General features: G+C 42.8%; 1 protein-coding gene across 11 annotated transcripts in view; it reads left to right on the top strand.

The window, feature by feature from the left end:
- LOC102453268 (inter-alpha-trypsin inhibitor heavy chain H4) overlaps window positions 1-23,324 on the top strand; it is a 55,071-nt gene extending 31,747 nt beyond the window's left edge. The window contains exons 16-24 of one of the 11 annotated variants that reach the window (XM_006127582.4): window positions 3,519-3,557; window positions 5,684-5,722; window positions 9,573-9,617; window positions 10,622-10,657; window positions 13,731-13,838; window positions 15,171-15,345; window positions 20,327-20,481; window positions 22,392-22,494; window positions 23,224-23,324. In XM_006127582.4, coding sequence (XP_006127644.1) covers window positions 3,519-3,557; window positions 5,684-5,722; window positions 9,573-9,617; window positions 10,622-10,657; window positions 13,731-13,838; window positions 15,171-15,345; window positions 20,327-20,481; window positions 22,392-22,494; window positions 23,224-23,302 — 779 coding nt within the window. In that variant the 3' untranslated portion in view covers window positions 23,303-23,324. The remainder of the gene's footprint in view (window positions 1-3,518; window positions 3,558-5,683; window positions 5,723-9,572; window positions 9,618-10,621; window positions 10,658-13,730; window positions 13,839-15,170; window positions 15,346-20,326; window positions 20,482-22,391; window positions 22,495-23,223) is intronic. The other 10 variants (XM_006127583.4, XM_025186975.2, XM_025186976.2 and 7 more) reach the window with 10 other exon arrangements.
- The last annotated feature ends 2,738 nt before the right edge of the window (window positions 23,325-26,062 follow it).

Here is a 26,062-nt window from a genome sequence, read left to right on the forward strand (position 1 = left end):
GGGAGCACAGGAAGTCTCCTTCAACCACCAGAGGCATGGGTGCCTAGGGGGAACTTGGGGAGGGGTAAAAGGGGCCTCCCCACCTCCAGACCAATCATAGTCTGGGGGTGGGGAAGCCCAGAAGCATCCTGGCCCCGCCTCTTCTGTTTGAGTCCCCGCCCTTTCCGGAGCAGCCCAGGGCCACTTCAAAAAATTTTGAAGTAGCCCACCCCTAAGCTAGAATTTTATGAGCAAGACACAAGAAGCAGCAGCGGCTCGAGGAGAGCTGCTGGCAACTGGCTCCCTAGGCGGAATGCGCGATTGGCACCCCTGCCTCCATAGCCCTCAATGGCATGACGTCATCATTGGGCGCCGTATTAAACGCGGTGCCCTAGGCAACTGCCAAGGTTGCCTACATCCACGGGCCGCCCTTGACAAGAAGTAATTCTTCTGTTCTGCTCTACACCGATTAGGCCTCAACTGAAGTATTGTACCAACGAAGGCACATTTCAGGAAGAAGGTGGACAAACTGGAGAAGGTGCAGAGAAGACCAACAAAAATGTTTAAAGGTGTAGAAAACATGGCCTACCAGAGAAAATTGAAAGAACTGGGTTTGTTTCATTTAGATGAGAGAAGACTCAGAGGGGACATAACAGCTTTCAACTATCTAAAAGTGTGTTTCAGGGAGGGAGAAAAATTATTCTCCTTATCCGCTGAGGATAGGACAAGAAACAATGGGCTTAAACTGCAACAAGGGAGACTTAAGTTGGACATTAGGAAAAACTTCCTGTCAGGGTAGTTAAGCACTGGAATACATTGCCTAGGAAAGTTTTGGTCTCCTTCCCTGGAAGTTTTTAGGTTTTGGTCTCCGTCCCTGACAAACACCTGTCAGGGATGGTCTAGATCAGGGGTCTCAAACTTCATTGCACCGCAACCCTCTTCTGAGACCAAAAGTTACTACACAGCCCCAGGGGTAGGATGGGACAGAGCCTGTCCACTGCCCCCAAGGGGGAGGTGGCAAAGCTGAAGTCCAAGGGTTTCAGCCTCAGCCATAGGGCCTATAACTCATAGCACTGACACGTCAGGCTTCAGCATCAGCCTTGGGAGGTGAGACTAAGACCCAGGGGCGGGGCAGAGGAGGGGAGGGAGATTCTGACTTTCCGCTGAGCCTTCAGCTTTGACTCTTGCAAGTCTAACATCAGCCCCGGTGGGCCCATTAAAACAGGATCACAACCCACTTTGGGGTCCTGGCCAGTGTTCCCTCTAAGATTTTTCATCCATGAGCGGACTGCGTTTTGTCTTGTGCATAAATATTAAGGTCATGCCACACTATATATATATATATAAATAAAAATGAAATGTTATGGAAGAAAGACGCTAAAACTGCCCTTTCCCAGTCACAAAGAATCAAATGAACTGTTAAATCAGCGCTTTCAGTCATGCATCTTTATTATGATGGCTGACCCCAAGTGCCAATGTCCTGTCTTTGTCCCACAATCTGCTTTTTGACACCCCTGCACTATGTGATTTGTCACCACACACACCATGGAAGGCCTGACCATCATTCTGAAGGAAATGGGGGATTTGTAACAAAAGAGCCTGTAAATAATGAATGGTTGTGGTTGTAGCAGGTACGTTAACAATCCCAATTAAGATGAAGCTAACTACAGCCGGTCCCCGAGTTACTAACAGGTTATGGACCAAACACTTGGCCATAACTCGAAATGTTCATAAGTCGGACCCCATTGAATTACATTGTGACCACACTGTTCATAAGCGCGGTCGCATTCATAACTCGGGGATCACCTTTACAATTGCTTAATGGGAGATTTGGTCGTAAATGCGAACGATCGTAAATCAACAGTTCATAAATCGAACACAGTGGCTGTGTTGCTAAAATACAGAAGTTATTAAAGCCCAGATCAAAAGATCTCAGCTGGGTAAAAAAAGAACCAACCTTGGTCAAAACTTAAATATAAAAATGACTAGCAGTTTAGATAGGTAAGCAACTTAAACGAGTCATTTGTTCATAACTTGCCATTTATGCTCACACCCCCTTCCTCCTCCCAAAGCTCTTTGAAAGTCTAAAATCATTTTAAAAACAAAAAAGTTTGAAACTTCAGCTAGTAAAAGGTAAACCAAGAAAGTTTAAAATATTTAGTCTCTCATAATAAACATAACAAATGATCTGGTAGCACTAACAAAACATTTTTATTTTGGGTCTGCACATCCTAAAAACAAAACTTCGGTCATCTGAAGAAGTGGGCTGTGCCCATGAAAGCTCATGATACCATCTACATGTTTTGTTAGTCTACAAAGTGCTACCAGACCATATGTTGTTTTTTCCGTACAGATTAACTCCGCTACCCTGTGAAGCTTCCATAATAAACATAACAAGGGAACTCAGATTTTCAAAAATAACTTACAAAAAATTATATCTATAAAATAAATCAGCTTTTTAAAAATTCCACTAAAAATTCATTCAAATATTTTATTAAAAGGTTGCAAAACTGACAGCTAGTCTTTATCTGGCAGTGAGAATCTACTGACTGCCTTCACTTTGTAAACTAACTCTTCAAGTATACTGATGCTTTCACAATGTTTAATTTTTTTTCTTATGTGATTAATATTAAACATAAAATAAAGTGAAAATAAAAAGAGAAATCCAAAATAAATACCGTGAATCACTTTGTCAAAAATAAAGCAACTAAAACAATAAAAATTGCCATTAAAATAAAAATTTTAAAATAAATTATAGGTATTCCTATAAAATACAAAAAAAGTTTACTTAAAATTTTTTAAAAGCTCAAAAAAAGCCACTAGCTGAGTTGTTTAAAAATAAAAACCAGCCTAGCAGGTGCACGCATGCACAAAGTCAATAACGCCCAACTATTGAACTCCTATTCAAAATAGAGATGTGAATGGTTAACATAACCTTCACTGGGTGATGCTTAATATTTACGGTCAACAGGCAGGTTGGTCCTGTGCTTTGTGGGGCCTGGAGGAACAACTGCCCGCAACGTGGCTCATGCTCTGACTCTGGCTCTAGTTGGGGGTGCCGGAGGAGCAGCCACCCGCCATGTGGCCCACAGCAGCTCCAGCCCTGGGGAAGGACTGAAGCTGGGGCCAGAGCCCTGCCTTGGAGCAGCGGAGCAGCCACAGCAGCTCTTCTGAGGAAGTGGGCGGGTGGTCAATGTTTCGTGAACGCTCAGTCAGGTGCACCTTAGAGGGAACCTTGGTCCTGACCCACAGTTTGACAACCACTAGTCTAGATAACACTAGACCTGTCTAGATGATCCCTGGAGGTTCCTTCCCATCCTATGATTCTGTTAATGAAACATTTCTTTTAGATTTTAATTACATAACTTAAGACTCATAAAGGTAAATAGCCCCCCCAGCCTTAACCCTGCTCTTGCATAATGCACAAGGACCTTCATTTGGGAATAAAATAATCCCACACCCACCTTCAGTTCCAGTTCTAAAATTGATCCGAAGGAATGCAGAATTATTTTACATGATTGAAACGTTTCCTCTTCCAGTAAGAAGTGATGTACATTTTCATGATTCTGCAATAACCGGTAAGTGAATGTATAGCTTCTAATTCACTTTTTTGTTTCTTTGTTGGTTTGTTTGGGTAATTTAGAGATCAAGACCTATGGTATGAGCAGCACTCTAGCAGTTCTAAACCCCAGAGCCACTGAAGTAGCTGAGTGACTCTCAAAGCCACAGCAACTCAAGTTAAAGACACTGATACAGAATGTGAGGAGGCGCTAGAGTACATTTAGCTCCCTAAAACCAGCAACTGCACTGTTGTTCTACATCAGTAGTCACCAAGCAGTAGATCTACTGGTAGATCTTGGAGTCTCTGACAGCTGACCCTGACAGGTTTGGCCAAGGGGCTACCAAGCTCAGTATGTCAGCTGCTAATTCCTTCACTGCAGCACACCTCCTGCCCCTTGCCTTAGAGCTGTCTCCTGGTCACCCCTTCCCACCCCCCAGCCTCCGGCTTGCTGTGCAGGGCAGGGGAGGAAGCAGAGGGGGTGCTTATGTCAGAGTGCCCCCCCTCCATTCTCCACAGAATGGACGGGGGCACAACAGGGCTTGGGAAGGAGGGATTTTGCTGTCTGATTTGGAAGTGATGCAGGGCCAGGGCAGAGATAAGCCTGCATTAGCCCCACTGCATCACCACCCAGGAGCCACCTCAGATAAGCAGTGCCCAGCTGGAGCCAGCTCCAAACTCCTGCCTCAGTCATGACCCCCCCCATAGCACCCCAAGCTACTGCCCCAGCCGTGAGCCCCCTGGACCCAAACTCCCTTAGGGTATGTCTACACTACCACCCTAGTTCGAACTAGGGTGGTAATGTAGGCATACCGCACTTGCAAATGAAGCCCGGGATTTGAATTTCCCGGGCTTCATTTGCATAAGCCGGCCGGCGCCATTTTTAAATGCCGGCTTGTTCGAACCCCGTGCCGCACAGCTACACGCGGCACGGGCTAGATAGTTCGAACTAGCAAGCCATTCCGAACTATCTGTACGCCTCGTGGAGGGAGGGAGGGAGGTGTGCCAGAAGGGTTGATATGGTGGTGACTGAGGTATCATAGGTCAAATCTGGAGGATGTATTAAATTGGATTGTAGTGTGAGTCCTCTGTACCGCAAAACTATGGCTTCTCCCAGCACTTTCACAATGATGATGTAAATGCACAGTCTCAGAGGGGGAGCCATGTTAGTCTTTAACTTTAAAAACAAGAGTAAGAAGGGAAGAGTGAGGGGGGATTTGAGAGCAGCCTTTAACTTCCTGAGGGAAGGTTCCAAAGAGGCTGGAGAAAGACTCTTCACAGTAGTGACGGATGGCAGAACAAGGAGCAATGGTCTCAAGTTAGAGTGGGGGAGCTCTAGGTTGGATATTAGGAAAAATGATTTCGCTAGGAGGGTGGTGAAGCACTGGGATGGGTTCCCTAGGGAAGTGGTGGAATCTCCTAGAGGTTTTTAAGTCTCTGTGTGCACACAGCTCTGTGCATGCACGGCTCAGGCTCTGGCCTGGCTGGGGCCACCAGAGGAGCAGCTGCCCCCCCCCCCCCATGCAGCTTGAGCTCTGGCCCCAGCCAGGGCACTGGAGGAGCAGCCTCCTGCAACAAGGCTCATGTTCTGACTCTGGCTCCCGCTGGGGCCGCCGGAGAAGTAACCACCTGCCATGTGGACCGCAGCAGCTCCAGCCCTGCAGAACGGCTGAAGCTGGGGCCAGAGCCGTGTAGTGCCTGCCCGCTGCTCCTGGGGTGGGGCAGCTGCCCGCCACGCAGCCCCGCCCTTGAGCAGCCGAGCAGTCACTGCAGCTCTTCTGAGGAAGTGGGCGGGTGGTCAATGTTTCGTGCACACCCACTCAGGTGCACCTTCGAGGGAACCCCGGTCCTGACCCAGTTTGACAACCACTAGTCTAGATAACACTAGACCTGTCTAGATGACCCCTGGAAGTCCCTTCTCATCCTATGATTCTGTTAATGAAATATTTCTTTTAGATTTTAATTACATAAGTTAAGAAACATAAAGGTAAATAGCTCCCCCAGCCATTAACCCTGCTCTTGCATAATGCACAAGGACCTTCATTTGGGAATAAAATAATCCCACGCCCACCTTCAGTTCCAGTTCTAAAATTGATCCGAAGGAATGCAGAATTCTTTTACATGATTGAAACTTTTCATCTCCAGTAGGAAGGACTATATATGAAAGTGCTTCTGCAACAAAATGTAAGTGAATTTATAGCTTCTAATTTGCTCTTTTTGGTAATTTAAAGATCAAGACCTATGGTATGATCAGCACCCTAAGCAGTTCTAAACCCCAGAGCCACTGAAGTAGCTGAGTGACCCCCAAAGCCACAGCAGCTCAAGTTAAAGACATTGATACAAAATGTGAGAAGGAACTAGAGTACATTTAGGTCCCTAAAACCGAAAACTGCACCATTGTTCTACATCCTGCAAGAGGCTGAATGCCTTCAACTTTAAAGGTACATCTAGACTACACTAGACTTTCAAAAGAGGATATAAAAATTCGGTGGGAATTTGCATATCTTCATTCGAGCTCACTTTCGAACGCGGCACTTTAGAAAGTGAAAATAATCTAGACATGGCTTTGTCTGCAAACCCCTCCCCGTTTGTCAACAAGCCATGTAAACCTCATTTTTTTAAGGAAAAGGAGCTTGTCGACAAACGGGGGATTTTGCCGACAAAGCCATGTCTAGATTACTTTCACTTTCAAAAGTGCCGCTTTTCAACGTGAGCTCCAAAGTTGATATGCAAATTTCCACGGAATTTGTATATCCTCCTTCGAAAGTCTAGTGTAGTCTAGACATAGCCTCAGCGTGGTCCATGAGGCTGCAGGGAATTCAGATCTATGTAATATGCTTTGTAAGATCATGACTCAAAAGCCAGAAGTGTCAGCATGCATTCAGGGGGGCATCTGAGGCTATGTCTACACTACGTTTTTTTTGCGGAAGAGCAATGTAAATGGATCTTGTGCAAAACGGAAATGTCCACACTGCATGTTTTTGCACAAAAATGGATCGAAAGAGACAATGCAAATGAAGTGTGAGAAATTGCTAATCAGCGCTTCATTTGCATTGCCCTTCCACACACACAAAAAAGTAGTGTAGACATAGCCTGAAAGTTTGACTGCAAGAGTACTGTACAGTTAAAGTATGGACATGTGCAGGAGTTGGAGAGATTTTCTCATGGAAACTGTTAGCTTCATTTATAATAATTTGCATTGGGTGGCTCAGATTTTTATCTTAGTTTCTCTGGTGTAAATCCAGGGAAACTTCAGGTACTTCAGCAGTATAATTGAAACCTGTTTATATGATGATGAAAGCCCATGGTGGGAGGGAGGGAGCATGCTCTACAAGGGTTGATATGATGGTGACTGAGGTATCATAGGTCAAATTTGGAACATGTATTAAATTTGATATAGTGTGAGCCCTTAGCACCTCAACACTATGGCTTCTCCCAGCACTTTCACAATGATGTTGTAAATGCACAGTCTCAGAGGGGGAGCCATGTTAGTCTATAACAGTGTTTCTTAAACTTTTTGAGTCCACGGAACACCAAACAATAATATGCTTTTATGCGGAACACCTATGAATATTTTCTTCATAAAATGTTAGATGAAAAATATATAAAAACAAAGAAGAAGTCGCGGCACACCTGCGAGTTGTTTACAGAACACCAGTTGTTCTGCAAGTTGTCCACGGAACATAGTTTAAGAAACACTGGTCTATAACTTTAAAAACGAGTGAGAAGAGAACAAGAAGAGAAGAGTGAGGGGGGATTTGATAGCAGCCTTTAACTTCCTGAGGGAAGGTTCTAAAGAGGCTGGAGAAATGCTGTTCTCAGTAGTGACGGATGGCAGAACAAGGAGCAATGGTCTCAAGTTGCAGTGCGGGAGGTCTAGGTTGGATATTAGAAAAACTATTTCCCTAGGAGGGTGGTGAAGCACTGGAATGGGTTACGTAGGGAAGTGGTAGAATCACCACCCCTAGAGGTTTTTAAGTCTCGGCTTGAGAAAGCCCTGGCCAGGTTGATTTATCATAGAACCATAGAATCATAGAACCATAGAACTGGAAGAGACCTCAGAAGGTCATCCAGTCCAGCCCGCTGCTCTAGGCAGGACCAATTCCAACTAAATCAACCCGGCCAGGGCTTTGTCAAGCCAAGACTTAAACACCTCTAGGGATGGAGACTCCACTACTTCCCTAGGTAACCCATTCCAGTGCTTCACCACCCTACTAGTGAAATAGTTTTTCCTAATATCCAACCCGGACCTCTCCTACCACAACTTGAGACCATTGTTCCTTGTTCTGCCATCTGTCACCACTGAGAACAGCCTCTCTCCATCCTCTTTGGAACCTCCCTTCAGGAAGTTGAAGGCTGCTATCAAATCCCCCATCACTCTTCGCTTCTGCAGGCTAAACAGACCCAACTCCCTCAGCCTCTATTCATAAGTCATATGCTCCAGCCCCCTAATCATTCTGATTGCCCTCCGCTGGACCCTCTCCAATGCATCCACATCCTTTTTATAGTGGGGGGCCCAGAACTGGACACAGTACTCCAGATGTGGCCTCACCAAAGCCGAATACAGGGGAATAATGATATCTCTGGATCTGCTGTCAATGCTCGTCTTAATGCAACCTAATATGCCATTAGCCTTCTTGGCTACGAGGGCACACTGTTGACTCATATCCAGCTTCTCATCCACTGTAACCCACAGGTCCTTTTCTGCAGAACTACTCCTTAACTGGTTGGTCCCCAGCTTGTAACTATGCTTGGGATTCTTCCGTCCTAAGTGCAGGACTCTACACTTGTCCTTGTTGAACCTCATCAGATTTCTTGTGGCCCAATCCTCCAATTTGTCTAAGTCACTCTGGACCCTATCTCTGCCCTCAAGCATATCTACCTCTCCCCCTAGCTTAGTGTCATCTGCAAACTTGCTGAGGGTGCAATCCATCCCCTCATCCAGGTCATTAATAAAGATATTGAACAAAACCTGTCCTAGAACTGAACCTTGGGGCACTCCGCTAGAAACCGACCGCCATCCTGACATCGAGCCATTGATCATTACCAGTTAGGCCCGGCCTTCTAGCCATCTTTCTATCCATCTTACCGTCCATTTATCCAATCCACATTTCCTTAACATGCTGGCAAGAATATTGTGGGAGACCGTATCAAAAGCCTTGCTAAAGTCAAGGTATATAACGTCCACTGACTTTCCCATGTCCACCGAGCCAGTTACCTCATCATAGAAGCTAATCAGATTGGTCAGGCACGACTTGCCCTTTGTGAATCCATGCTGACTTTTCCTAATCACTTTGGGTATGTCTACACTACCACCTAGTTCGAACTAGGGTGGTAATGTAGGCATACCGCACTTGCAAATGAAGCCCGGGATTTGAATTTCCCGGGCTTCATTTGCATAAGCGCCATTTTTAAATCCCGGCTTGTTCAAACCCCGTGCCGCGCGGCTACACGCGGCACGGGCTAGATAGTTCTAACTGGCAAGCCATTCCGAACTATCTGTACACCTCGTGGACAGTGATGATTTGAAAGCACAATCACTGTCCATGAGCTCTAATCGTAGTGGATTCAGCTACTTGTTTTTATCAGTGATCCTCCTTTCTATGTTTTCTATGTGGCATGCTCTGTCCTTAGAGCCACGGCTCAGCAGATGTGGTGCACTTTTGCTGTGCTTGGAGTGGGGTCATGATTCAAGGACATAGTCAAGGGGCTGCGTGGATGGCGGATCCACTGGCCATTTCTCTATTTGGGGAGGGGAGGAGCAAGAGCTGCAAATGCTATTGCAGATTGAGAGCTGTAGTCACAGGCATGGCCCAGCCCCAGTGCTGCCCTGTGGGCTGGAGAGGGGAAAGAATACATCTCTTTTCCCTGAGAAACCCTCTCCACAATATAGGCCAAGTGCATAACCAGACGATGGAGAGAGAGGGGAATGTGGGCAACCATACACAGAAAATTGACAAACTATTCACTTTATAATATTAATTTCAGTTTCTAAACAATCTTCTAAATGTTGGTCTCTTCTTTCAAATATTAGTCCGTAAGCCCGACTCTTTCAGGAGAAGAAAACCATTACCAGGGGGTAAGTTGTAAGAATTCATTTACATTGTGAATTTTGGGGTATGGGAATGACTCTGAATGAATAAAACAGTGCGTGAGATTTCATTTCTAACCTTCAGGGCTGAGGAGAGTCTTTGCCAGGCCTGGGGGGGGGGGAGGGAGGATGTCGCTTGGGTCCCCGAAAGGGGTGGGGCCTTGGGTAGAAGGGCGGGGCTGGGGGCTAGCCTCCCCCAACCAGCCCATCAGTGCCTTCCGGGACTCCAGCAGTGATTTAAAGGGCCTAGGGTTCCCGTCATGGCAGCTACCAAAGTGATGGTGGCTGCAGCAGTGGCTGCTGGTAGCCACAGATCCCTTTGAATCGCTGGGCCGTGAGGCTACTGTCCCTTTCATCTCCTCCTCTTCCCCCCCGGCAGCCTTGCTAGTCATTGAACTAATCTATCCCAAGTTGGCAGAGGCCAAAATGTACTATCATCTGGTAACTGTTCTGTTTCTGTATATGTATTTATTTGCTGGTCAATCAGTCTAAATCTTAGCAAGGAGCAATCACAAAAAAACCACCATCATAACTGGCAATAATTGAAAACTGTGGACTTCGCCCCAATGGAGACTAAAAGACTTGAGCATACATGAACACTGCACCATCTTCTCATCTCTACCTGTGCTCTGCCCAAGTTAGGGTGATACACTCTACTAAGGCAGATTACTATGCTGGTGTCTGTGCCGTTCCTCTTTTGTGAATAAACAACTTAAATTTGCAGGTCTGTCAATTCAGGACTGTTCACCAGGACTACATGGAACCAGCACAAATTAAATGTTTCCAACACCTTTCTGACAGGGTTATATTCTAATGTGATATTTTGTTTTTCTTAGGCCATATGGTGGCATTCAATTTTAAACAGAATTCACTTGAAATCCATGGAGAATTCTGCTTAAAAATTTGTGCCACCCTATTGTCTTTCATTAACTATTTGAAATGAAAAATAAAATGTTTTGTTGAAATATTGGTCTAAAGTTTAAATATTTTAGTTTACAGTGCTCTTGTATTTTCGCCAGAGCATCTTGGTGAGTAATATATGTCATATTATCATTTTAAAACTCTAAGGCTGCGTCTAGACTGGCATGATTTTCCGCAAATGCTTTTAACTGAAAAGTTTTCAGTTTAAAGCATTTGCGGAAAAGAGCATCTAGATTGGCACGGATGCTTTTTGCAGAAAAGCGTCCGTGCCTATCTAGACGCGCTTTTGCGCAAAAAAGTCCCGATTGCCATATTTGCGATCGGGGCTTTTTTGCGCAAAACAAGTCTGAGTTGTTTACACCCTTTTGCGCAAAAGGACTTTTGCCCGAACAGGAGCAGCATAGTATTTCCGCAAGAAGCACTGATTTCTTACATGAGATCGTCAGTGTTCTTGCGGAAATTCAAGCGGCCAGTGTAGACAGCTGGCAAGTTTTTTCACTTTTGCGGAAAAACTTGCCAGTCTAGACACAGCCTAAATGTTGACAGAACTCCATAATGTGAAAATACTAAGAAATACATCTGTTGAATAGACACCTTGATAATACCAGGAAAACAAAGTGATTTTGCTTTTATTTAGCATATATAATATAAAACATTTCTCATGAAAATGACAAAGATCATTACAAATAGTAAGTAAATGAATGTTCACTACATCCCTAAGATAATGTTAAGTAGTATCGAGGGCAGCCTGTGGCTATAGGCCAACTCAGCTGTCGCTTAGGGCGCCGCCTTCAATGGCACCCGATGATGATGTCACCCCCATTGTTGGCTGCGCAGGCAGGGACGCCGATCGCGCATTCTGCCTGGGGCCAGCTGCCGCAGCCCACCTTCAGACGCTCCTGAGTAGTATTATTTCTTTTTTACATATGGGTTAACTGAGGCTAAGTCTACACTTAAGTCTACAGCTTTTTCTGATCACTTTTCCGGTACAGGTTTTTCCACCATTTGGCCCAGTCTAGAATGGCAGAAAAGCCTCCTCTTTCGGAGGAGCTCTTATTCCTCATAGAACGAGGTATATAGTGCTCCTCAAAAGAGCACATTTACTCTTCCACAAAAAAAAAATTTGAAGAACAAACATGTTCCCTGGACGTGGCGGAGTTTTTCTGAGATACCTCCAGTATCCCAGAAAACCCCCCACAATGTAGATGTACCCTGAGACACAGAAAAGTTAAGAGGTTTGCCCCAAGTCAATCATTAAGCGAGGACCAAGAAGTCCTGACTTTTAGCTCTCTGTTCAAACCAGAGAATAATTTACCACTTCATATTTCTTCTTTTTATTCTTCATTGGTTATGCTAAGTATTCTTGAAACAGTGTCTCTGCTTACCCTTTTGGAATTTGATGCAGTTTCCTCTGCAGTCACATACATTTTGCCATTGATGTAAGTGAAAAGAAGAACCAGATCCTTTGTCCTTTCTGAAATAAAAAAAAAATACTTTTTCCCTCTTCCCTCAGTAAACCCATCTTCTAAAGCACACCTGGAATAAAGCAAGCTTCCATAGGAGTTGATAAAGTATAAGCACCCAAAAATCAGGAAATGACAAAGTTAAGGTTTAATGTAAAATTGCTAAATCTGTCCTATATATGCATGATGGTATGTTGCCTGATTCTGATCTTATTTCTACTGCTGTATGTCAGGAGTGAGCTCAACTACATCAGTGTTAAAATTGGAGTAGGTGAGCAGAATCAGAAGCACAGTTTCTAATTATGTGATGTATTATTTCTAAAACAATGGATAGTAATATCATTACATTTGCTCTCTTACACTGAGAGACTCAGTTTGGCTGTGCCTACACTGGCATGAATTTCCGGAACTGCTTAAAACAGAATAGTTTTCGTTATAAGTATTTCCGGAAAAAGAGCGTCTACATTGGCAGGCTGCTTTTCCGGAAAAGCCCTTTTTCCGGAAAAGCATCTGTGGCCAATGTAGACGTGCTTTTCCGGAAAAGAGCCCCGATCGTCATTTTCGCGATCGGGGCTTTTTTCCGGAAAAGACTACTGAGCTGTCTACACTGGCCCTTTTCCGGAACAGTGTTCTGGAATAAGGACTTATGCCCGAGAGGGAGCAGCGTAGCTTTTCCGGAATAGCGGCTGATTTTGTACAGTAGAGCGTCGTTGCTTTTCCGGAAATTCAAGGGCCAGTGTAGACAGCTCGCAGCTTATTCCAGAAAAGCGGCTGATTTTCCGGAATAAGTGGCCCAGTGTAGACACAGCCTTTATGTATAAATGATCTGCATGAATTGTATCTTGAGTATGCACAGTGGTATGCAGAACATAAGATGCTACACACGCCCTTAAGGTTGTACAAAAAATGTGCAATTATATTTCCCCCAAAGTAAAAACTGCTCTAATTTACAGTTAAAGGTTACTTGATGTATTTCCAGTCCATGTAATCACTCAGCATCAAGGATATTACCAATTAGGATGATATTAACATTCAGCCCAACTTTAGTGTATGTTCTTCACCATTCAAACATTGCAACACTCAACAACATGGTCAGTCTTATCAACTCCACAATTAACTCCCTTTCCATTCCCTGTCCAGTTAATCACGCCCAGTTCCTCAAATTTGCAATCAAACGTACAACTTGAACTTCACCATTGGCAAGATGCATGTGTCTTTCCCATTTTATTTTAAAATCTATAATGTGTTGTTTCTTTTAAAAAGAAAACAAAAGAAAAACCCCACATAAAATTAGAGCTATGATTAGGTGTCTGTGTGTGACATCAAAGAATTGGAGGTGTCCACTGAACTTGGAAATGGCAGAGATGCTCAATGACTTCTTTGTTTCGGTCTTTACTGAGAAGTCTGTAGGAATGCCTAACATAGTGAATGCTAGTGGAAAGGGGGTAATTTTAGAAGGTAAAATAAAAAAAGAACAAGTTAAAAATCACCTAGAAAAGTTAGATGCCTGCAAGTCACCAGGGCCTGATGAAATGCATCCTAGAATACTCAAGGAGCTGATAGAGGAGGTGTTTGAGCCTCTAGTTCACATTCTAGAAGAGATTGAATCATCATACTAATGACTGACTCAACGCTACTAACACTTGCAATTTCAATGCTGTTTGAATTTTTTCTTAGAACTTTAAAGAGCTCTCAGTCTCTCTCTCTGTTTTTATAGAATATCCACATTTCATCTTGCAATTGCCCAGACAAAATGAAGTCATTTGTTTAAATATTGATGGACAACCGCAATCTTTCATAAACCTAATATCAGATCCCGAAAAAGGTGAGATTGTCTATATAATATAAAAAGTTAGCTACTGCTGCTCAGGAATATGCTAACTAGGGATATTAGGTAGTGATTAATCGAATAGTCATGTCACCACACAAAATATTACCGGTGACATGACTATTCTATAGTTCCCAAGGGCAGGGCCAGCAGCCAACGCAGTCCTGGCCCCACTCCCAGGGAACCCTCTGCAACCCCATGCTGCTGCCCCTGGGGTGGGGTGGGGACGGGCAGTTCCATGGAGGGCTTAAAAGCTGGTTCCCCACGCATATCAGCTGCTGCCCACCCTCCCTCTCTGCGCTGCTGCCTCTTATAAAGAGGCAGCAGCATGGGGGTGGGGGACAGGCAGCTAGCTTGAGATGACATTCATGGGGAAATACCTTAAAAGCCAGCTTCCCACGTGTACCAGCTCCCGCTTGCTCCCCTCACTCTCGGTGATGCTGCCTCTCTATCAGAGGCAGTGGGGAGAGGAGGGGAGAGGTGGTTTATGTGGATCTGGTGCTCATGGGGACCCAGCTTAAAAGCCAGTTCTTCATGACACTGACTTCCGCTTCCCTCTCCCCCCCCCCCCCACTCCTCCGCTGCCTCTGAAATAGAGGCAGCATGGGGTGGGGAATGAGTGTAGTTGATAAGATTGACTGATAAGCCTGGGCTTATCAGTTAATCATGTACTCAACCACATATTGACATTCCTAATGTCGACAAAACATTTTTCACCAAAAGGATGGATTTTGATGAGTCTCTTTGGAGGCTCCTCCTCTTGGCCAATCTTGTGAGGCTTTTGATTATGAATACAAATCTTTACTATACACAAGGCAGGCTGTAGTCTTTCTAGTACACACACATTATGAAATCATCAGCAGAAGTAATGTGAGCTTGTGTTCTCATGGTCTGTAGTTCCACGCCTGGCAGCCTGTTGCTGCTAAGGTCCAGAGTAATCTGTGAAAGACAGTGAGCACCCAGGGCCGGAGACATTGCCCCAAATGTCTTTTTGGGCCCCAAATGTCTTTTTCGTGGTTGTGACCACAGAGGATATTTGGAGAGTGAATTCTACACAAGTGAAAATGGAAGCAGGATGCAGCCCCAGAGCTGAATTTTGTCCCCTTAAATACAACACACTTACACATGAGCGGTAACAATGAATGGTTTGGTTTGGTTTGATTTATTTCATAGAATCCTAGAGCTGGAAGAGACCTCAGGAGTCATCGAGTCCACCCCCTGCCCAAAGCAGGGCCAACCCAACTCAATCATCCCAGCCAGGGCTTTACTTATCATTTATTTATTATTAATATTGTATCCCGTGACTACTCTATATTAATGGCTTTTCAGGAATCTCTGTGACTGGCAAGCTTGGGAGAAATGCAAGTCACTTTGTGCTGTTTGAAATTACCTACTTGGATCGTCGTGTGCAAGTCCGGGTGTCAAAGGAAGGAGCTGTGCTGAAGTATGGTGGTCAAAACTCCAAACTCTCATGGACAAAGTCTGCCTCCTCCACAATCCAAGGGTAAGAAATGTCCTTATGCATTTTTCTTTATTTAAGAGAGCATCTGATTTTCATTTAACTCTGTCTCCATTTGTACACTCATGGTTTTCTGGGTTCAGGTAACCTGAGACCCAAATTTAATATCTATGTCTACCTGACTTTGTCCATGTATTTGGTAATTAGGCATCTAACCAACCTGAGGTTTATACTTACATGTTGCAGGTGCAAAAGGGATTAGAGATTAGATTTTAAAAATCCAGCCTGATGTCAATAGAATGAAATATTTTCAATCGTTTCTTTTTGCTGCTACATAGGAATATAACCCCCTCTTCCCTACCTGGGTTATTTGGGAGCAGGCAATGCCCACCTGTGTGCTTGGGCGCCCAATGTTTTTAACACTAAAGGAAATTCTGAGTATCTCAGTGGTGATGTTGGATACACCCCTTTGGTGGAGTCCCTTGCTTCTAAGGGAATATACAATGGCAGTGCCTCCTCCTGGCTGGCCCCGTACACATTTAAGGGAGTGCCCTGGGAGTCTCCAGGAATAAATTTAATCCAGTAATAATCTGGCTCTAACTCCAAAACAACAATTTTAAATAAAATGCATCTAATTGATTAAATTAGAATTAACACACTTTTACTTAACCACTTAGGGTACATCTACACTAGCCCCCAGTTCGAACTAGGAAGGCTAATGAGGGCAAACGAAATTGCAAATGGGATTTAAATATCCCACGCTTCATTAGCATGTTCCCAGCCAGTCGCAATTTTGGAAATTGACTAGCCCGGAATAACTGCCCGTGTCTACACGTGGCAGAGAAGCGCGATTCCGAGATAATCCCTTATTTCGAATTAACAGTTAAACCTCATTCCATGAAGTGGACGCGGGCAGTTATTCTGGGCTAGTCAATTTCCAAGATGGCAACTGGCCGGCAACATGCTAATGAAATGCAGGATATTTAAATCCCGCACTTCATTTGCAATTTCGGTCGCCCTCATTAGCCTCCCTAGTTCGAACTAGGGGGCTAGTGTAGACGTACCCTTAAAGAAACAGAGTTTAATAGACTAAGATTGAATAAAATCATAGAATCATACAATCCTAGGGCTGGAAGAGACTTCAGGAGGCCATCAAGTCCAGCCCCCTGCCCAAGGCAGGACCAATCCCAACTCAATCATCCCAGCCAGGGCTTTGTCAAGCCAAGACTTAAACACCTCTAGGGATGGAGATTCCACCCCTTCCCTAAGTAACCTATGCCAGTGCTTCACCACCCTCCTAGGGAAATAGTTTTTCCTAATATCTGACCTAGACCTCTTCCACTGTAACTTGAGGCGATTGCTCCTTGTTCTGCCATCCATCACCACTGAGAACAGTCTCTCTCCATCCTCTTTGGAACCTCCCGTCAGTTAGTTGAAAGCTGCTATCAAATCCCCTCACTCTTCTCTTCTGCAGACTAAACAAACCCAAATCCCTCAGCCTCTCCTTATAGGTCATGTGCTCCAGCCCTCTAATCATTTTGGTTGCCCTCCGCTGGACCCTCTCCAATGTGTCCACATCTTTTCTATAGTGGGGGCCCCAGAACTGGACACAACACTCCAGATGTGGCCTCACCTGAGCCTCATAAAGGGGAAGAAATCAATGAACAAAGTGCACAGAATTAAAGGAAACTTAGCTATCTGGCATTTGCATTGACACCGTTTATCCCACCCCAGAGTGTGCCCTCCTCTGGATTCAGAGTCCCAGACCCTTGCTTGAGTGGGCGCGCTTGAAGATTTGCAGATGGAGTGGAGACGGCACTGGGCAGCTTGTGTGTGTGTCAGTCCAGGCAAAGCAACAAGCTGCACAATTTCTCTGATGCTGGAGTTGGCCCCACCAAATGCCAGCAGCTCTAGTGCCCTGGGCAGATCACTGTGCCTCTCTTCAGACCCAGAGTCAGTTTTTCTTCTGTGCTCTGTCCTAAGCAGCATTTTCCCAAACAGCCAGCGTTACTCACAGTCACCTCCTGTGCAGGCCCTTCTCAGCCACAGGCACAGCCAGAGGTTCTCCCCTCCAGGAACAATCACGAACAGCCCCCAATGCAGCCTGCTAGATCCAAGCCCCAGCAGGCTCTAGCTTCCAGCTGTAGCTGCTAGACTGGAAACGGCTCCACACCAGCAATCTGGCTCCTTTCTCCAAACTGGAGCCCACCACCTCCCTCCCTCCACTGCTTGGAAGAGAGCAACAGTTTCCCTCCTTTTTCCCAAGGCATCCTGGGAATTGTAGTCTCTAGGGCTAGACTGTAGCACCAAGGATCCTCTCAGTAAAAGTCAGAGACTCCTATAGGAAAGGGAGCCCACAGGAGTAAAAACACTTATCTTCCCAAAAAGAGATCCAACATTTTATTTAAAAAGCTGTCTTCCTAATTTGCTGAAAGGCTGCTGTAGATTTTTTTTCCCCCATCTAATGGATTTTGGTCACCCAGTTGCTTTCACTCTCTGGGCTTTACTTAAACCCAACAAGCCACTATCACTTGATCTCTCTTCAAAAGATAACTTCATTTACAGGTTTGAGACCCATCACAAAGGTATGAATGAAGACATTACCTGGCTAGCACACTCCCTTCCACATCCTCATGACTTAAAAACAATTTGAACCTTCTCTATCAGCTTCATGTGACATGAACACTCTAATTCACTATTTTCCCCCTTCCTTCTCCCCAGCCCATCCCCTATTTATTTTGGAACTGGACTTTTAATACTCTATTCATCTGAAGAAGTGGGTTGTACCCACGAAAGCTCATGATACCATCTGCATGTTTTGTTAGCCTTTAAGGTGCTGCTAGGGTATTTGTTGTTTTTTAAGTTTTTCTCTGTTTATTGTATTACTACATTGTCCTTCATTAATACCAAATTTATGGCGTGTTTTACCCAATCAGAGATCACACATAAAAGTACATTGCACTTTCATAAATAAGTCGGTTTCCAAAAGGCTCAGATTTTATTCCTAAAATTTAATACTAACTCATTTTGAGGCCTCTGGCAGTGATGAATGAATGGCGCAGATAGTTTTGTAAAAATACAATCAGAGAATCAGAGAACCAGAAAGAACCTCAAGATGTCATCAAGTCCAGTCCTCTGCACTCATCACAGGACCAAGCATCCCTGACAGGAATTTGTCTAAGCTGCTCTTTAAAATCTCCAATGATGGAAGCCCACCACCTCTCTAAGCAATTAGAAAGTTTTTCCTAATGTCCAACCTAAACCTCCCTTGCTACAATTTATAGCCATTGCATCTTGTCCTGTCCTCAGGAGTAAAGGGGAAGAGTGTTTCTCCCTCCTCCTTGTAACATTCTTTCAAGTACTTGAAAACTATTATCCTGTCTCCTCTGTCTTCTCTTTTCCAGACTAAACAACACTCCTGTTAATACATCCCAGAATGAGGTTTAATTTTTTCCCAAAAGTATCATACTGTTGACTCTTATTTAGCTTGTGGTCCATCATGACTCCTAGGTTCCTTTCTGCAGAACTCCTTCCTAGATAATCACTTCCCATTTTGTATGTGTGAAACTTAATGTTCCTTCCAATGTGGAGTACTTTAAATGTGTCCTTATTGAATTTCATCCTGTTTGCCTCAGACCATTTCTCCAGTTTGTCCAGATTATTTTGAAGTATCTATAATTTTAGACAATTTCTGCTGTTTCAGAAGTGTTTTAAATTTTATAATTGGATGGATGAACTGATTTAGTCAGCAGACCAAAATATAAATTCAAAAGGAGACTTTAGACAGCCTTTTCTCTTGGCTCCTTTGGTTAACTAATAGACCAGTAGTGGACAAGAACAAAAGCTGCAAAGTGCACTGATCAGAATGTCCTTGTTATCTAGGCAAGGCCTACAAGTGGTATGGATTTATGTTCCACACACAGGATGGACCCTGTCAATGCAGTGCTAAGTTTCTGAACATTTAGACAAAAATCTGAATGTTTAGAACCCTTAGAGGTATTGGATTAGGGATCATTATAGCAGGGGGCCAGTTAAGAAGTAAAAATATGGATTTAAATCCACTCCGTTTTGTGCGTCTTCAGATTATGGATGTTTGGTTCAGGCCAGTGGGGCTGACAGCCTCACCAGACTCCTGGGCAAGGTGAGGGGACCCTGATCTGTGCCCCAGGAAGGGGCAAGACTGGGGCTAGGCCACCCTCAGCACTGTCTGGAGAGTGCTACATCTCCCCTAGGCACCTCTCATTGCTGCCCAGAGCACATTGCATGCTGGGTATAAAGAGTCCAGGGCTCCGGATGTCAATGCGGTAGGGGTGGCAGCCAGAAACTTTAGTCCCTTTTGTATCACTGGGCCCCAGAGCAGTTGCTTCTCGCCCCCCCCCCCCCCCCCCCCCCTCGGCAGGCCTGGTGGGTCAGGCTCACCTTTATTACGTTTCTTGAATTCTTGGTGGCTTTTTAAAAAGAAAAAAAGATGGACCTCTGCATTTTCCTAATTAACTACAAGAAGAAAGACAGGTCCTGAAAATTCTGAGAGATTATTCTTGTAAAATAGCCAAGAGAGTTTTGATGGGGAACTGGACCTTTGAATTTTCATCCATGCTGATTACAATATTTTGTACGTATGTTATAATCATTACAAAGAATATTCTTTTTCCTCTTCACCAAGCATTTTTTTGCCATGGGCAAAAATATATTTTCATTAGCAAACAATCCTGTTAATTTAACATTTTTTCCCTGTAAACTATATTAGCTGATGTGTGATTTTAAGGCACGGCGGGAGGAGAGAGGAAGGCAAATTACTGTACTTATTGCTGCATAGAAAATGTGACCTCAGTTCAAGTTCAGTGCATAAAAAAGAATCTGATTACAAAGGGTAGCAGCATATCTACAATAAATCAGGTTCTGGTCCATGAGTAGTCCTCCTACACATAACAGTCATGCAAATAATACCACTACCACCAAATACTCAAGCATTATATAAATATCTTAACATTTTTCTTAGAAAAACCAGGATTGCTTTTTTTCCTAGGGTGGAGATCACAGTTGAAAAGGAAAGAAGTCTGACAGTATCAGCATCTGAGAACATCACAATGAAAATTTCTTTTGTAAAGTCTCCAAATCATTTCCTTGGGTTATATTTCATGGATACTGACCTTTTTTCTGACAAAGCCAGTGGACTTCTTGGTATGTATCATCCAAGTAGCGTAGTAGGGCCTAGGAAATAAAGAAAGGTGCTGTAATTAAATTATTGAAATGAACTCTGAGTTCAGTTTCCAATTCAGCCTCAGATTTGGGCAAGTTGTTAAACTTCTCTCGGCTAAATTCTTCTTTGCTACCTGGTGTTGATCTGTAAATAACTGCATTGGTTTAGGCTTTTGTCCCTTAGACCCCTACCAGTTAAAAGGGGATAATAATACATCTCTAGATCACAGGGGCCTAAAGGATACAATTATTAATGTGTGAGGTATGTAGGAGAAAGGAAGAGCTTGGTGCTTGATCCAAAGTAAGCAAGAGTTATACTATGAATGAGAGAGAGGCCGTGTCAAAAGCAGATGTTTGCCTGCAAATCTGTCGGCACTAGAACTAAAAACACGTGGAACATGTAAATACATTCCATCAGGACAGTACAGGGACACCCAGCTGAGTACATGATACAATAGCTGGAAACAGCAAGGGTGAAAGCATGACAATGGGTAGTGAATGCTTTGGAGGAAAATACAAGGGGAGGTTCCAAACGTGTCGTTAATGCGTAAGATGATACATGCGGTGTGTATAATAGATTGTTCATTTCTCTCTATAAATATTGGGTTACCTCGACTTAACTCTTTGGCCGCCTAGGGGGCAGTAGTGAAATCCATACTATCGACTGAGCCGTGTCCATTGTCCTTGGAGGCCATCTGGCCATCATGTACTTTGTTCGACAATAAACCTGCCTCGGGTGCCTTCGTATCTTTTCTGAGTCTGTGGTATTTGGGAGCTCTCGTAAAGTCTGTTATGCTAGCTACCCACAGAGAGATTTTATTATTTAATTTATTTTAAATATTTTACTCCGTCCCTCTATTTAAAATATTTGAGGCGGCTTACAATTTTAAAAAAAAATACAATATAAATATATATAAAAAATTAAAATACAAGACCCCAGAGGGATATTAAAACCTGCTAAGACCGTTCAAGAGGAGGGACGGACACACACAGACTCAAAGAGATGGCATGATATCCTGAGGGAGCATACAAAAATGCACACAGCCAAATGTTTATCATCACTGACAGAGCAGGAGACCTGTCAGGACGCCATATCAGTGAATCCTGCATTTACAGTATTGCTGTCCTGAACTACTACAAAGTGCTCAGTTGTAAGAGTTCTTTCAGAAAAAGGCATGTGTGGACAGGGAAGAGGGAGTTCTTTCGAAAGAAGAGGAAAAAGCACAGGTGCCCTGGTGGCCACTCCATCCATAGTAATCACAGCTGAAATGTGAGATAGTATCCATTCAGTGTAGACGCTATCTTTTGAAAAAGCAGATCACTTTTTCAATGCGCTTTTGCAGTGTGGATGCTCTCTTTCTGTTTCTGGAAGATCTCTTCCAGAAAAGCTTCTTCCGAAAGAAGCCTGCAGTCTAGACATAGCCCCACAGAAAATACCCAGACATCTCAACCTGACATAAAAAAGGAAAAAAGCAGTTTCCTTAAAGCAGTTGTCCAAAAATCTTTTAAATACAGAAAGATCTGACATAGCCCAACACTGGAAACAAATAAATGTAGAAATAGGAGTCAGTGGGATTCTGTGTGAGCATGAATCTGTTGGCAGCATTGTGCCTGTGATAGTAAGAATCTTAGATAAGCATCTAGGACCAAAGAGAATGACTTCTGAAACAAGGGAAAGGCCTTAGAAAGCCAGAAAGCTTCTATCATATGTCTTTTATTGTTAGTTCGTCTGATTGGAATAACATGACTGCACAGGTAACATTATCTCAGGCAAGCAACTACTCGCTCTGTAGCCATTCAAGGGGTTCTTATTAAATGAACAAAAATATGCATTTTGAAAAGCTTTCTGATAAATGTGATTTTGAAATATTTTTGTGTCTGTTTTCTCTAAGGTCAATTTTACTTCGACACACATTTGGAAACTAACCCTGGAGCAAGTCTGGGACAGCAAGAAAGAGTTCTTAATGTTCATGGACAAAAGCATAGAGTTAACAGGTAAAACGAACCAGTAGGGTATGGGAGGGGAAGGAGTATATGCTTTATGTGATTTACTTTGTTTTAATATTTTGTATACAATCAGAGATGCCTCAAGGATTTAGCGGTTTGAAATGATGTATCACTGGCAAATATGCTGGAAATTAGTACAGTTCGTGAATTAATAAAGTGTTTGGTTGCAGTAGTCGTCTTAAACAAATGTCAAGTGAATCATTAGAAGCATCCATCCAATGGTTTGCAACAGCCTGAATTTGTTGATCTTGCAAGCCTCCTTTATTTTCCTAGTTTGGGAGGAGTTTCAATCTGTTGGATATTGGTTGTTTGTAGATGTATAATGAATGGACATAAGCCTCAGCATTAAATATGTGCATTTTTGTTAGTTTTGTAAGGGGAAAAAACATGAAAAACCCTCTGTTTTTCCTCCCATTCTTATTTCATCACTGGCATTCTATTTGTGGCAAGAATCCAAATCAGAATAGGTTTGCTTAATTTATGCAAACTTTCAAGCATTTTGAGACACCGTTTGTATGAAGGATGCTATTCAAAATAAGGTCTCAGAGCGATCATCAGGTTCATATGGGTGAACCTCTTATCCTTTATACAGCCGCAGTGACTGGACAGCCAATGCAGGCATAAGGTTCAACCCATTCTAAGTTGATTGGAGAAAGGTGGTCTAAAGTTTGAATGTTTTCTTTATGAGTTGTTTTTCCTTTTCTTTTTTTTTTCCAGACAATCCAAGAAAGATTACAGGCTAGAGTCAACCACTGGATTTATTTCCTGCTGGTCATTACACATGAAGGCCATATAAAGAAAAACACCTGGGGGGGGGGGGGGAAACAAATGTAATGCTGATGTTTGTAACACTTCTGATTTAATTTCACTTTATATCATAATCTTGTGGTTTTCTTTCAACTTTTCTTGTTAATGAATAAATGTAAAAAAGGTACCTCTAAAATGTTGTAATTATTCTTAAAAATTAGGTGTTGGAGTTTGATTTGTGTGTAATTTTCAAAGGTTTACAATGTATTTCTTTATAAGACATGTTGAAAATGTATGTCGAAACTGGGAATGAACTTTAAAATAAATAGTACAACACTGGACAGAAGACATGAAATATGATGGACAGTTTCATATTTGGTAATAATAGTTATACCAGCTAATCAAATTTGTTTGACAATATGGGCTCAGTAACACTGAGAAAGGAGGACAGAGCTGTACTATCGTAGCAATAGAGGTATACACTAAGAATAGTTTTCTAAAATTTGCATTCATGCTCTTATTTTTGCTTATCTACTGTTATCATACTGTTATCTCATTACTAAGAACTTTCTAACACATGCATATAAGAGACTATTGCCTTCACTAGTTCGACTGAATTGTGGGAAAAAATACAAAGCTTAGCTGAATTTCCTGTTAGTAAACTTTAAAAAAATAACTTTCAGGAATTGTAATATTTGAAGCAATAACACAAATGATGACTAGTTATTGCTTATGAATCTATAGTAGACATTGGATTAATAATTATGGTTGGAAATTGTTTTATTTGGTCAAATTTAAAACCTAATTTCAAATTCCTTAACCCTTCTAACTTTCAGCAATAAAAAAAGCATCATTTTTATGGGTTGCAAGCTAGTTTCATACTAGTGGCAGATATTTCACAACTATCGGACATTTTAAAATAAAGCATAATAGGTAAGAGCAAAAGTTTCACTCCCCAGTAGGCCTAAATAACTAAATCACTTTGGAAAATGGGACAAAGGCATCTAAGTAATTTAGACACTTTTAAATATTTTACCCTAGATCTTCAAACTATTTTTGTAGCGACATTTCAAAATCACCATGAATTTAGAATACGAATTTGTTCAGGCCATTGAACCCAAAAATTCTTTGTCGTAAGCCAGATTTTTTTTAAAACTTTTGTGGTCTTTCCATCACATACAAAAAAACCTGACAAACTATTACTAGATTCCATACATCAATATTTATAAAAAAGAGAATTTTCTAGCCAAAAACATTGATACAAATAATTTTGTAAACAGATAAAATGTTATACCCTCTCCTATACATATACACCCACGGTGATTGCATACCATTATCTGAATTGCTTGTGTAACCAAGATAATATACACAAAATGGACTGTTATATATCCTGTAGCATGCAGTTTGACTGACCAGACAATAACACTGCTGACTACAATACCCACAATCTACAGTACTGTAAATATACTAAAGATATTGGGGTTAACCTCAGTGCATTACATAACACTGATACTAATTCACAATAGAAATATTATCAGCCGTCTCATAGCAAATACAGATTTGCAACGCACTGAGCCCTCTTCCACTTTAACTGCCCGTTGACAGCCGGAAACACCAATATCCATAGGAGTAAATATATAATAAGAAAAAGAAAAAAATCGAGGCAGAAAAAAATTAAAATTTCTACTCGTCTCTTTCCCTTGTCTCCGTGCACTGATACATCTGTAAATGCTCTCTCTGTCTCTGCTTTAGTACCGCCTTTTTTTTTTAGTACCACCTCCTTAAACAATAGGGAACCAACTGGTAGTGAAGTAAGAGTTTTGAACACTTGGGGTGTGTCTAGACTACAGGATTTTGTCGACAAAAGTGGACTTTTATCAATAAAACTATACCTGCTTCTACACTGCCGCTGAGTTCTGTCAACATAATGTTGACAGAACTCAGCAGTTTTGTCGACGGCTGTAAACCTCATTCTATGAGGAATAATGCCTTTTGTTGACAGAGTTCTGTCGACAGAAGGTGTTATTGCACCTACACTGTCCTTTGTGTCTACACTGTCATGTCGACAAAGCGGCTTGCTTTGTCGACAGAACTGGATGTAGTCTAGACACTCTTTGTCGACAGAAACAAAATACAGGACTATGTAGCACTTTAAAGACTAACAAGACGGTTTATTAGATGATGAGCTTTCGTGGGCCAGACCCACTTCCTCAGATCTGAGGAAGTGGGTCTGGCCCACGAAAGCTCATCATCTAATAAACCATCTTGTTAGTCTTTAAAGTGCTACATAGTCCTGTATTTTGTTTCAGCTACACCAGACTAACACGGCTACATTTCTATCACTATTTGTCGACAGAAGCTTTGTCGACAGTATCAGTCAACAAAACTTCTGTCGACAAAAGCCTGTAGTCTAGACATACCCTTGGAAAGAATCCTCCACAATTCTCTGCCTCAAGACCTTTGCAAAGAGTTTTTTCCCCTATGTTCTGAGGACGTGACAACTAGGTTCTGAAGACATGATGATTCAGCCACAATAAGCTGATGAGGCATCATTTTGCTTCTCACCTCTAGAGGCCTCACGGGTTAAACAGGAAACTGAAGATATGGTTGGGTCCCGCGTTGCCTTGTGCCCCATAATTGGTCAGGCTGAGTACTGCCACCTGCTCTCATTCCTGTTAATTTTAACAATGAAAATACTTTTTAGACCATAGGTGGGTGTATTTTGACGCTATCAACCCTTCCAGTCCAACACCTGAGAAAAAATGTAAATTGCCTCAGTCTAATAACCATTAACTTGTAGAATCAAAAT

Source organism: Pelodiscus sinensis, chromosome 11, assembly GCF_049634645.1.
Source record: "Pelodiscus sinensis isolate JC-2024 chromosome 11, ASM4963464v1, whole genome shotgun sequence".
Lineage (NCBI taxonomy): Eukaryota > Metazoa > Chordata > Testudines > Trionychidae > Pelodiscus > Pelodiscus sinensis.